This window comes from Protobothrops mucrosquamatus, unplaced genomic scaffold, assembly GCF_001527695.2.
Source record: "Protobothrops mucrosquamatus isolate PMUCROS unplaced genomic scaffold, P.Mucros_1.0 scaffold851, whole genome shotgun sequence".
Lineage (NCBI taxonomy): Eukaryota > Metazoa > Chordata > Lepidosauria > Squamata > Viperidae > Protobothrops > Protobothrops mucrosquamatus.
In genome coordinates this window covers 704,527-718,083 of record NW_015387106.1, presented here as the reverse complement: position 1 = coordinate 718,083, position 13,557 = coordinate 704,527, and the positions used below count along the sequence as shown (strand labels likewise).

Below are 13,557 nucleotides of genomic sequence, written 5' to 3'. Positions count from 1 at the left end.
GGAAGTTTTTAAGAAGAGACTGGACAGCCATTTGTCCGAAATGGTATAGGGTTTCCTGCCTGAGCAGGGGGTTGGACTAGATGACCTCCAAGGTCCCTTCCAACTTTATTATTATTATTATTATTATTATTATTATTATTATTATTATTATTATTATTATTATTATTATTATTATTATTATTATTATTATTATTATTATCATTATTATTATCATTATTATTATTATATGGGTCCTCATTTCACTGACCTCAGAAGGATGGGAGGCTGAGTCAACCTTCAGCCAATCAGGCTCAAACTTTTGGCAGTGAGCAGGGATCCCTGCAATACTACATTCTAAGCACTGGACCACCACGGCTCTTTCTAACTAATTCTTCAAACATAGGAAATTACACATTTCCACATGCAGATGCTCACCTTTGCACCTTTTATTCCAGCATTTCCTACTGGACCGCGAGGTCCTGGAGGCCCCTGAAGGTCAGAAAAAAGAAAACGGGGGGGGGGGGGAACAGCAATTACTGCAGAGCAAAAGCAACAGTGCTGTAATTTCCAGGTTAGTGCCAGTTTTTATTTTATTATTTGCATGCCTCCAAATCCATATGGATTCCCAAGAGTCTGCAAAACCCTCATGGAATAAAGTCATGGACTCCTAGATGACACTATCCTATCGAGAGTCTCTGATCACCACCCTACCCCAACTTATTCCACGAGCTTTATTTTTTTGCCCTAAAATTGCCCAAATAATTGGGGTCAGCTCTCCTGTGCATCAAGTGTCTGGTATGCAGTGAGAGATGGCTTTCATTCATTCATTCATTCATTCATTCATTGTTCGTTCATTCATTAATTCATTCGTTCATTCAATTTCTACAGTTGCCCATCTTGGTCCATCACTCTGGGTGGCTCATAATTCAAAAATTATATAACAATCAAAATATTAAAAAATATTTTAAAGCAATAAAAACAGTAGACACGTCCAAAATAAATATACATAGCAGCTGAGATACTTGACCAATGAACCATATAGCCAGGAAAAGGGAGCCTTAATGTGTTCAGCATCCTAGTCTCAGGAGCATGACTACATTTTTAGGGTCTTATGAAAGGCTAACAGGGTTGGGGCCACTTCAGAAAAAGCTTCTCTTCTAGCCCCTGTCAGCTGACAATCTTTGGCTGATGAGATCTGCAGCATGCCTGTGCTGGACCAGTATGTAACTCTGGCCAGAGCATATATTTAGCTTAGGAATTAAGAACTGTGTTAGAGCATTTAGCATTTAAAGGGTCAAACACTGTCTCCTTAAGTGATGGCCTCTGGGAAATGTAGTCTAGTCAGTCCTATATCTTATCTAGTCAGTGGGAGGGGCTTCAAAGTTTATTACAGGATGTCCTGGCTAAGTGCCAGGGTTGTAAAAGTCTTTGTTTAATTAAGCATCATGCACGCAGTGATTGGCATCCGTAAGCATGCCTAACTGAGATGGGGAATTATTCCTTTTTACCTACGAGAATGGACAGATATGAGTATGACCGGATGTATCTACTGCACAGTAAGTCTCTGCTTAGAATTCCTGGATAATAAATATTTGTTTAAAACCATTTCCGTGGAGTTTATGCTACCTGGATCAGAACTATAACGCATCTCAGTTCACGGTTCCAGAATAAGGCCCCTTCTGCTAGATCTGGTTGGATGGGTTGAGACTCTTGAAAAAAGATGACCCCTGTGTGGTCAAACAGGGTAGCAAGGTGCCCAGGGGGTTGATACTTACTGGATTTCCTGGTACACCTTTCTGCCCAGGTTCTCCCTGCAAAAAAAGCATAGATAAACATTTGGGGTTGATACTAATGGTGATGCATGGTTGAAGCAAGCCCCACAACATATCGAAAAGGGAGTTACTCACTTCTGGCCCTTGGATTCCTATGCCAGAGGTACCTGGTTCCCCCTAAAAAGTTGCAAAAGTTATGTTAGTGGAAAGACGACTCTTAGCGAAAAACTTTCAATCCACAACTCTTGAGAAGAAGTAGCTTAATGTTTCAAGAGGAGAAGGAAGGAGGCTCCTTAGTCTTGGTTACAAAATTGGGTAGGATAAAATCCCGTTTATTTATTTCGAATCCCGTCGTCCCCTACTCGTGGTGTTCGAAATAAATAAACGGGATTTTAACCAGGCCTGGAGTATCATCGATGAATTGCTATCGGTGAGTAAAAAGACACTCAGACAAGATGGTGAGGTCCTTAGCTGAAAATGGATGCCCGAGAAAAGCTCTTTGGATGAATACAACACTGATGGTTACTCACCTGCAACCCCTTCAGGCCAGGAGGCCCCTGAACACCTGGAAGTCCTGGTTTTCCCTGAGAATTGGAAGAGGAACAAGGAATTAGTTCAATGCATTTTAGAACTTTTCAACTCTTCCCATCTGAAGGTATCTAGTTCAATGGCATCCTGGACAAAACTCCAGAGAAATGTCTTCCATCTTTGACAACAGCACATTCTAGTTGTACTGGACCACCTCCCCTAATCCCCCGCCTGTATGGCCAAAGTTACACTTGTATTTGTAGCTCAGGATCAAACTCTCCTTGGTGCTCTCCAAACTTGATGCTTTTCCATTTCATTACCAAACTAAGCAACTTCATCACTGCACTGATGATGTTACCTAGTTTGGTAATGAAACATCTGCAAGAAAACAACCACACTCAGAGAGCACCAAAAATCACACACATCTGTGTGTCTGAGAAGTTTGCTTTATCAAAGGGATGGAAATCTGAAGCCCTCCAGATGTTGAGTTGCATCATCCCCATATTTCCTCGCTAATAATGAGGACTGTTAGGAGTTGTAGCTGTAGTTGCAGGTTCCCCATCCCTGCTTGACTAGTTTCCAGTTGACAGATAATCCTGAGGGAGAAAACTGAGGACCCTATGGTTGATTTGGAAAAACTGAATAAAATGTGTGTTTACACTGGGGAAAGGATGAACTACAGTGAACAGTTATATAAACCTTTACACTTCTAAATTTTGGAAGAGGTTATTCGGATAATCAAGATGAATCTTACACTTGAAGCAAGATGCCAGTTTAAAGCATTATCAACAGATGGCCCCTTAGTCTCGGTGTGAGAAATCTAGTGCAGAAAAATTCACCTCATTTAGTAATTGGTTCCACTTTTCACCACGTTTGACTACCTGCCTTTCCACAACTTAAATCCATTATTCTTTGTCCTGCACCCTGGGATGAGAGAAAACAGTCTTGGCTTCCTTTGAAAGATATCCTCAGGTATTTAGACTGCTCTAATATAATCTTCAATCTTTTCAAGGCTAAAACAGACCCAAATGCTTTCATTTCTCCTCATCCTTTTAAGCTTTACTTCAGAATCTAAAGGGTAGGATAGAAATGCATTTCTTCTTTTCAAGTAAAATCAACATGGAGATTTTGAACAAGCCACACTCTGAATCCCGGTGGGAAATTCTAGGCTGCTTCTGTGCATGAGTGAAATTACTAAATACACAGAGAATTAGATGAGGTCAACCCTGCCATCCTGAATAAAGACTTCTTTCTCAAATTAAGGTTAAAGAGCAATATTCGTGAGAATGTAACTATAGGGCTATTACTGTAAGTTATCCTCAACATTATCAGATATATTCTCAGCTTAATAAGATTACAGCTCGGTTTATTTTGTAGCCTTAATAAAAAAAATATCTCATGCAGATAGATTTTCTTTTGTTAATCAAAGTCTGGGAACATTAATGATTTGACATTCATTGTTCCACAATGGTCACCTTTTATTCAGAAAAGCTGCTTGACGGAGGTGTTCTGATATGTAAATCAAATCAGTTAATGAAAGGAATAAAAACCAGCAGTTAACACGGTGCCTTCAAATAAACTTGATTGGAACCAAGCTCGCAGCAGATGAGAGGAAATGTATCTTCATGCAATGCGTAATTAACTGATGAAAGTCATTTCTGCACGCTCTGGTGATGGCTCTTGTCTTAAGGGATTAGAAAGATTCAGGGAAGGAGAATTCTGCCAACAGCTATTAGCCACGAGAGCAGTAGGCTACTCTTCTCCAATTTGGTGCCTCCCTGATTACAAGGCCCATAATCCCTGGACAACCTACTCGAGGCCATATGGAATGAGAACCATGGGACTCTGCAATCTGACACTCAAAGAAATTCTACTACTTGAAAATTGAACCCAGCCCTGGATGAATTGGCAAGTTGGTCCAAAGCACCAAGGCATTTCTAAAGATCCATTGACCAGCTAACGGTTCAGTTCCAGGAATACGGAGTGACATGGGTTGCTAAAGACGCAGGCTGAAATGTTCTGCCTTTTTTACACAAATAACTGGAAAGAACAGGAGTGAGTCTTGGTTATATCGGACTAAGTTCTCAATAAAACATTTGCCCTAATTTGGTTTGGTGGTGAAGGCACCAGGCTAGAACCCAGGAGAGAGGGAGTGCTAGTCCTGCCTTAGGCATGAAAACCAATTGGTTGACTTTACTTTCCTGAAAGGATTGTTGTTATGGGGAAACTAGGAGGAGGGAGAAGTATTGTGTGTGTTTGTCACTTTGAGTTATGTATAAAAATAATAAAGACGGGATAAACGTATATAATAAGAAAATAAACTCATAACTGATCACTGGTTGGAACTGTTTGAAAGCTACTTACAGGTTTGCCTGGCTGACCCACACCTGGAAGACCAGGATCCCCTTTTTGACCAGGTATGCCTGGGACACCAACTACTCCAGATTGGTCTGTGCTGATTATGGAACATGACTCACAAGCCTCTCCCTGTAGGACGAGAGAAGGCAGATGAGAAACAACGGATAGGTCAGTTCTAAGTTTGATACAAGTACTATGTTATTTCTTCATACAATATATCACACAGCCACTGGCTACAGAAAGTTATAGAACTGGAATGGAACATGTGAAACTCTTGACTGGTCATGCTCTCAACATCTACAACAGTGTGGCCAAAGCACACCGCTCAAGCTTTGTGCAAACAGATTGTCTAAACCACTTATGAAGAAGGTTCACAGAAAGAGGAATGAGCAACCAGAGGCTCATAGACATCCTTGAACCTCTTTTTCTAAAACCTCCCCATGCCATCTTAATAAGGTGCCAATAAATGATAGCAGGGGAATCCACTACTCTGTGGAAATATATGAAATTGCAGTTTGTGCCTTAAAAAAGTCATGTAAGAATAAAAATGCTTCTCGGGAATTTTCTTCATTGGGACCTGACCTCTAAAGAGATTCTGGTTTAAATATTATTTGTATTGTTTGAGTATAGAGAAATCAATTTGTCTCAGATGTCATATTTTTGTACAGGGGAGGCAGTCAACCCTTCCTTCCTTCCTTCCTTCCTTCCTTCCTTCCTTCCTTCCTTCCTTCCTTCCTTCCTTCCTTCCTTCCTTCCTTCCTTCCACCAGGGATGTCCATAAAATATGGTCAAAACAATCAAGATGCGAGTCATGATGGTACAAACAAAACTCTGTTTTTTTAAATGGGTCGTATGTACTGGACCTTGACTTTTTTGACCATAGTTGTTGACACCCGTGCCAACTCTATTTATAAATGATTGTGTTCCTATAGATTTACAAATGTGTTAAAATTATCCCTTCTACTTGCAGAAAGGTGCAAGTTAGGTGGATGAGAAAGAGTTTAGTTGGACCTGGACGGTGTCTAAGCTATTTTTCTTATGAGTTCCCAGTATTTCAAAAAAAGCAGACTCTCACCTTTTCACCTTTCACCCCTGCTAGTCCTCTGATGCCAGGCTCACCAGGGAGGCCATGCAAACCTGCTTCACCAGGTGTGCCCGGATCACCTGGGTTTCCTCCATCACCCTGGAAAGCACAGAAGATAGGAGAAGAGGGATGAAAACTCCCTGGTCTGGTGCAGAGTATGGCTGTGTTCACACATCACACTCATTCAGGTGAGTTACAGACACAATAGTTGCAATTGCACAACTTCCTAAGTGTGTGCTTCTGTATATGTTGTGGTCTGTGGTGCCATACAATATGACAGCACACTATACCCAGAGTAATGTGGTACAAGGGTCAGAGCAGATCCTCTGTGGTCATAGAGCTGGTACTAATAGGGTAGCAAAAGTAAACAGTCATAAATTTTCCAATTAGGTTTGGGAAAATTAGATAGGAGTCTCCACTTAGCTACAAAATAAGCTTTATCTGTGGGCCAATCAATTCAATTACTTTGGAAGGCTATTGTAAGGGAAAGAGGAGAAGAAACCATGAACACTGACTAGAACTTAGTACAATGGTAAGAGATGTTGGAGTTATAGGATAGCAATAACTAGAAGGCCAATAACATCTGCGTATTCCAAGTCCTTGTGAATAAGGTGACCAATCGTCCTCCTTTAGGGAGGACAGTCCTTCTTTTGTACTCATTTAAATAATAATTAATAGGCATGTAAGCATAATTACAATATAAAATGTTATTGTTACAAATGTTTTTATTATGCATTTATCATATTATAGTGTATTCTGTATTGTTGCAATGAATAAAATGTTTTATTTACGATATTTTTTTCTTCAATTTATTTGTGTCCTCCTTCTCATTGTAAAAAAGTTGGCCACCTTATTGTGAAGGACAAAAATGGACAAAAATTGGACAAAAATGCCAAATCCAGACTAAATATCTGACTGATTATGTGATTAGAAGAAAATGTGAATATTTGATGTGGCCACCCCTGGATATATAGCAGAACAGAAGACAAAGAAATGGAGAAGGTCACGAAGAATCAAGATCTGAAATCAACGCTGAAAGATAATGGCATGAAGCAGCCATGGTAGTCCCAGTAGTTATTGACACACTGGGTGCCGTACCAACAAATCCTGGAGCACTTAGAAAATCTGTGAATTGACAACATTTCCATCTGTCAGTTACAAAAGGCCACACTGCTTGGATCCATACATATACTCTGCTGATATGACACCCCAGGTTCTTGGGAAGAACGTGAGGCGTACCAACACCAGGTAAAGAACTGGCAGCTGTGATTTCACATTTTTTTGTGTGTATATAATAATAATTGATTAACTTTGTGCCCTGAGGATGTCGGAAGGATCCGATGAAAGCTTGGCCCCTATGATTGTATGCTTTTAAAGGTTTTTAAGGTTTTTACTAAACTTTTAATTGTCGTATATTCTCCTGGTGTTCGCATTTTTATTTTGTATTATGGATATTCCCAGGAGTCATTCGTTTGTCTTCTATGTTATTTGCAACCATAATAATAATTGTCAGTTCCTGGTGTGCTTATTTTATCTCCCTAGCAGCAAGGTTACAGCTGTCTGCTGGGTGTCAGTTAACACAGTGCCAAGTCCTCTCACCACAATTTTATATATCATTTCCTTTAAATTCTATGAAATCTTTCTAATTCCTAATGCTAATTCCAGGAAATGGCTACGGATATTCAGGAATCCAGTGCAAGGTTGCCAGGCAACCCAGAGGCTTTCAGGTGAAGGTGGCTTTGCGAGGAAAGGTGTGCAAGTGCACAGGCCAAGATGGCCCGCTTGGTAAGGGTTGCTAGGCAACTGCGGTTCTAGTTCTTGAGCCTCAGGGCCTGTGTGCCTTTCAGAACTGCATAAAAAGGAATGCCCAGAATTAAATTATTCCTCAGTTCTGAAAAACAATCTGCTTCTGCTGAAATTATTGTATCTATATTCTTGAACAATGCCTAACTTGTGTTCGTACATGCATTTGCACCCATACAGGTGTAGTCCTCAATTTACAATTGGGGGCAGAACGTCTGTTGGTCAAATAAGTCAAAATCACATCTGATTTTGCCATTTTTTTTATGCCACACGCTTGTTACCTGAATCACTGTGATCCTTAAGTGAATCCAGGTTGCCCCGTTGACTTTGCATGTTGGATATTAGCTGGGAAAGTCACAAATGATGCTCATGTGACACCAGGACACACTGCAACTGTCATACCACAAGTATGTTGTGACGGTTGTAACTATAAATCCCTTTTCCAGCACCATTGTAACTTTGAAAGTCAATAAATGAATGGTGATAAGTCAAAAACTACCTCTTTAGGTAAATTATAGTGACCAGTCAACCTTTATTATAAAGGGCCGTTCTTTATTTCAGAAGGCTGCCCTTTAGATTAATTTAATTTAATTATTTATTTTCTCGGTTTGGCCCTTGAATTTTCCTTTGTAAGGCAAATAAATATGTATATATGTATGCACGTACATAGGTATGTATGTGTGTGTATATCCTTATTAACCTTTTTCAGATTTTCCCCCTTTTCTGCTTTGTCCTTTATGTCCCCCTCAAAAAATTTAGGGTCACTATAAAGTTAATGCATCACAAGGATCACTGATTTTTGAATAAGATAACATTGTGTAAACTCAACTGCTGTTTCCAGGCTTTGTGTGATGTGTGAACCAGCTCATTGTACTATATTCAACAGACCGTAATGAATAAAACCTTGATTTGGCGTAACTAGGTGAATCTGTCCAATTGCATCTCGCTCTTGGTAAAACTAGTCAAACTTCCTGTTGTAGCCATGATACAACTGGTGGGAACTGGTTCCCTGCTGGTGATAGAATAAAGGCAGACCCATCTCCATCTTTACTTACCCTGCAGCATCCCAAGTGCTCAGTTTTAAAAGATGCACTACATGCGCAACAATATTATTCCTATAAAGATTGTGGAAATACTCTGTTTCCCATGAATAAGGAATGGATGAGTGGACTCATTTTCTGCCAGGGTTTATTTAGAAAGGGTTTAATCAGAGTAATGAGATGGACTCCACTGAAGGAGCAATTTTCTACTCACATCATATTGTAGATCTGGGTGATGGTTAAGAAACGGATTGAATAACAGACTAATAAAGCAGGCAAACAAAGGGAATATATCTGCGAATATTTCCAGTGATTTCTCTGTAGCTTTTATAACTTGATTGCATTACAAATTATTGCAGTTTTCTCCCACAATTAGATCATGTCAATATATAATTTATGTGCTTTTGCCATGATCCAGCCTTAATAATGCAAATGAATGCACTTGCTTTGCAACACATCAGTGTTTTGGGAAACAAATGAAGTTCCTGGCCACGGTCAGAAGCTCATCCTGTTTACTTTGGGGCTGAGAAACCAAAGCTTTAACTTACCTTCTGTCCTTTTATTCCAGCTTCTCCAGGTATTCCCTAAAGCAGAGAAAGCAAATATGAACTGAACAGTTTTCCACCCAGACTGACAGATTGGAACTACCCCATCGCAGCCGGAAATTCCTTTTATAGAGGTTTGTTCAGGCAATCTAATAAGGAAGCTGTTTGCAGGATCTTCTCCAATCATGTTCTGCATGGAACAATGGCATCAGCTGTCAAATCATAGCTAGATGTACTGTGGAGCCTTTGATGCGCTCTAAGCTTGGTGGTTTTCTTGCAGAGGTTTCATTACCCAATTATATAACATCATTGGCTCTCCCTTCTAGCACTGATGATGTTACCTAATTGGGTAATGAAATGTCTGCAAGAAAACCACAAAGTTCAAAGAGATGAAGGACCCCATACTTCAATCCTGAGCTACAGAAGTGAAGTCAGGCGAGTGCAGACAGAACACCAGGCTGTCACTGCAGCCAAAGGAAACAGACTGAAACTAGAAACAGGTTTTGTAAGCCAACGGTCTATGGAGATTATCAGTCGTCCTGGTCGCGATTGTCCCAAAGGTGCAACTGGAATTTCTTGGTTTTCTTCCTTGAAAACATTTCACTTCTTATCCAAGAAGCTTCTTCAGTTTATCTTCTTCAGTTGAACTGAAGAAGCTTCAGATGAGAAATGTTTTCAAGGAAAAAAAAACAAAACCAAGAAAGTCCAGTTGCCTTTTGAGAAGCACCTTTGTAAGCCAACTCTATTTTGAGCAAGCTTAATATATGGCTCTGAAAGTTGGACCATAAGAAAGGATGAGCGCCAAAGAATGGAGGCCTTTGAACTATGGTGCTGGAGAAGACTCCTGCGAGTCCCCTGGACTGCAAGGCGATCAAACCGGTCAGTCCTGGAGGAGATCAACCCTGACCGCTCTTTAGAAGGCCAGATCCTGAAGTTGAAACTCAAGTACTTTGGCCACCTAATGAGAAGGAAGGACTCACTGGAGAAGAGCCTGATGCTGGGAAAGATGGAGGGCAAGAGAAGAAGGGGATGACAGAGAAGGAGGTGGCTGGATGGAGTCACTGAAGCAGGAGGCGTGAGCTTAAATGGACTCCAGAAGATGGTAGAGGACAGGAAGGCCTGGAGGAACGTTGTCCATGGGGTCGCGATGGGTCGGACACGACTTCGCAACTAACAACATGTATTCATCATATTGAACTAAAATCAAAAGTAAACTCCTTTCAACTTAAATACGATCCTCTTTCATTGATAGAGATCTTATCAGTGAGATGTGCAACATATAAATTTAAGAAAATAAACAAATAAATCATGAATAAATAAATATCACTTCAACTCTGCTGGTACCATTTGTGGGCCTCAACTGCAAAATAAACGAGTGCATTCCACTGTGTCAGGAAATGGTGATTTCCTTCCACATCTAGAGACCATCTTCCGGCAAGTCCTTTTAGGATAATAGCCCCCCTTTCTCCTCCCCCTAAATGAGACATAACTGAGAAACCCACTCACTTGTTTTCCAGGAAGTCCAATCCCAGGGACACCTGGTTCGCCCTTTTCACCTTGAGTCCCAGGGACACTGATTGTAACTTTTCCACCTTCGAGAGAAGAGCAGGACGTGCATGATTCACCCTGAGAAAAGATGGTGGGATACGAGAAAAGACTTGTCAACATTCATGGCTGCCTTACAGGAAAAGGTAAGTCATGCTCATTTCATCTCTCGTTATCAAGGTGCTCACCTTCTCGCCTTTGACTCCTGGACCGCCAGTGTCCCCTTTATTGCCCTGGATTCCCTGAAAACAGAGAAGAAGTTAAGATGCAATTAAGAAGGGAGTGGAAAAGGGGAAAAGCCAAAGAGTTCTTTTAATCTTGTCGGCATTGTAGTTTAGATGGATAATGAAACCAATCATTAAAGTTAATTGTCCAGCATTAGAATGTATTGAACAGCTCTCTGGGTTCTTGTGTGTGAGTGTCTGCGTTGTAACATCTGGAACAGAATTTCTGAGAAGGGGAAAAAAAATCCCAAAGAGAGCCTAACTATATGCAGTTCATTCTTGGAATTCAGAATTACTATCCTTTGCTGCAAGGGTCTCTCCTTCTACTCCCACACAAAAATGCACCCCCCTTCTTTGGTTAGCATTTTTAAAAAAAATATTATTAGATTTTTTAAAATCCCACCTTTGTTATTTTATAAATAAATCAAGGTGGCAAACATACCTATTCCTCCTCTTATTTTCCCCAAAACAACAAATCTATGGTGGCTTGGACTGAGAGAAGGGGACTGGCCAAAGGCTACTCAGCTGGCTTTCATGCCTAAGGCAGGACTAGAACTCACTATCTCCTGGTGATTGGTCCAAAGTTACCCAGCTGGAGTTCATGCCTAAGGCAGGACTAGAACTCACCATCTCCTGGTGAATGGCCCAAGGCTACCCAGATGCTTTTCATGCCTAAGGCAGGACTAGAACTCACCATCTCCTGGTGAATGGCCCAAGGCTACCCAGATGCTTTTCATGCCTAAGGCAGGACTAGAACTCACCATCTCCTGGTGAATGGCCCAAGGCTACCCAGATGCTTTTCATGCCTAAGGCAGGACTAGAACTCACCATCTCCTGGTGAATGGCCCAAAGTTACCCAGCTGGCTTTCACGCCTAAGGTGGAACTAGAATTCACTGTCTCCCGGTAATTGGTCCAAAGTCAGCCGTTCAACCCAAATTCTCCCTGCGGCTTTCATACCTAAGGTGGGACTAGCTCAGTATTTCTTGGCTTCTAGCCTGGTGCCTTCATCACTAGACCAGACTGACCAGTACCTGTAAGGTGATCTGAAAGACTACGTTTTTTGAGAACTCAGAGATGGGGACATTAGTGTGGTTTCTCACAATTCCCATGGCTTCCATTTGCTTTCACAACATGTTCACACTATCCAGACCACAGAATGATTCTAGAGAGAAACCAGCACCGTTACAAAACTTTCTTGCCTGGTCCTACTCACAGGTTTGCCGATAGGCCCGAAAAGTCCATGGTCTCCCTAGGGAAAAGAGGAAAACAGGCAGGTTACTGAAAGAAGCAAATGGGCCATAATGGGACTTCTGAGATAAAAGCAGCCTATTGATCAAAGGATTAACCTGGAAAAGGGAGGGGGAGGAATAAGTGAAAGCAGCTCAGGGAAGCAATGTTTCTTCATTCCAAGCAAACAATAATAGGATATTAAGTACTATTGGCAGCTTGAAGTCGGTACACTGAATGGATTTTGCTGCTCATATAAAGAATCTGAAAGTGAGGTGCAGCCTGAGTGATGATCATAAGTTCCCAGAAAACTTTGCAGATTGCTATGGAGGATGATTAGGTTAAACTTGCAAATCTGTAGCCTTCCCCAAGACAGGAAGTTTACATGTTCCACGGGAATCTCTGCCTTGTGAAAGAAGATAATGATTCAAGTTTATGACCCTAAATCTAAGACTGTAGATTTATGTGTTCTTTGAATAACTCAGTAAATAATCCAGACATCCAGCAAATAAAAACAGGGGGGATAATGAAGGAAAAAAACAGAACAGTGTACACATATTATGGAAGCACGCAGATACACATGTAAACAGTTACATACACAATTTTATTAAACTCTGAATGAACAAACACTTGAAAATGAGTTGTGCATGCTGAATATTTTACCTTTTCTCCTTTGAATCCAGCCGTTCCAAGAAAGCTAGGCATGCCCTGTGGGGTCAGGTGGAAAGAACAGTGGCCAACGTTAGTGAGGAAACGATTAATATGATACTTATCAAGACAATTCATCAAAAGTTAAAGTAGTCCTCAACTTACGACCATAGTTAGGATCATGTGACCACGGGGATGCTGCAACAGTCACTAAATATGAGCACTGGTCACAAATGGCTTGTTTCAGTGTCATTTAACTTAAAATGGTCACTAAACAAATGGTTCTAAGTTGAAGACTGTCTGTAATATATCCAGACTTGAGGGGCCCATTTCAAGCAGGTTTTTTTTTTTGGTAACAATATAGAAATGGTTTGACACTGTATTAGTGACTCTTCCCATTTCTCATTCTAGCCTACAATCCTGGCAAGTCCAAGACTGATTAACCAAGGCTGATTTGACTTAGCTTTTCAAGATCAACTAATGTCCACTAGATAGCAATAATAATAATAATAATAATAATAATAATAATAATAATAATAATAATAATAATAATAATAATAATAATAATAATAATAATAATAAAGTTGGAAGGGACCTTGGAGGTCATCAGTGGGTGAGACGTCAGCGGCAGCTCAGGAGTTCTTGGCTTCCATGACGGCCTTGGACTTGACCCAATTAATTCAGGCCCCCACTCACACGGGTGGACACACGCTGGATCTGATTTTTGTCTCAGGCCAGTGGCAGAGTGATCTGGCATTAGGGGAGATAGCTATTGAGCCCTTGTCATGGTCAGATCATTCTCT

At 40.7% G+C, this 13,557-nt stretch overlaps 1 protein-coding gene across 1 annotated transcript in view; it reads right to left on the bottom strand.

Annotated features, from left to right (window-relative positions):
* COL16A1 (collagen type XVI alpha 1 chain) overlaps positions 1 to 13,557 on the bottom strand; it is a 203,642-nt gene that overhangs the window by 61,685 nt on the left and 128,400 nt on the right. The window contains exons 24-33 of the mRNA XM_029284696.1: positions 12,093 to 12,128; positions 10,843 to 10,896; positions 10,616 to 10,735; positions 9,113 to 9,148; positions 5,713 to 5,820; positions 4,644 to 4,766; positions 2,282 to 2,335; positions 1,887 to 1,928; positions 1,755 to 1,790; positions 415 to 468 (exon numbers count right to left, since the gene is read on the bottom strand). Coding sequence (XP_029140529.1) covers positions 415 to 468; positions 1,755 to 1,790; positions 1,887 to 1,928; positions 2,282 to 2,335; positions 4,644 to 4,766; positions 5,713 to 5,820; positions 9,113 to 9,148; positions 10,616 to 10,735; positions 10,843 to 10,896; positions 12,093 to 12,128 — 663 coding nt within the window. The remainder of the gene's footprint in view (positions 1 to 414; positions 469 to 1,754; positions 1,791 to 1,886; positions 1,929 to 2,281; positions 2,336 to 4,643; positions 4,767 to 5,712; positions 5,821 to 9,112; positions 9,149 to 10,615; positions 10,736 to 10,842; positions 10,897 to 12,092; positions 12,129 to 13,557) is intronic.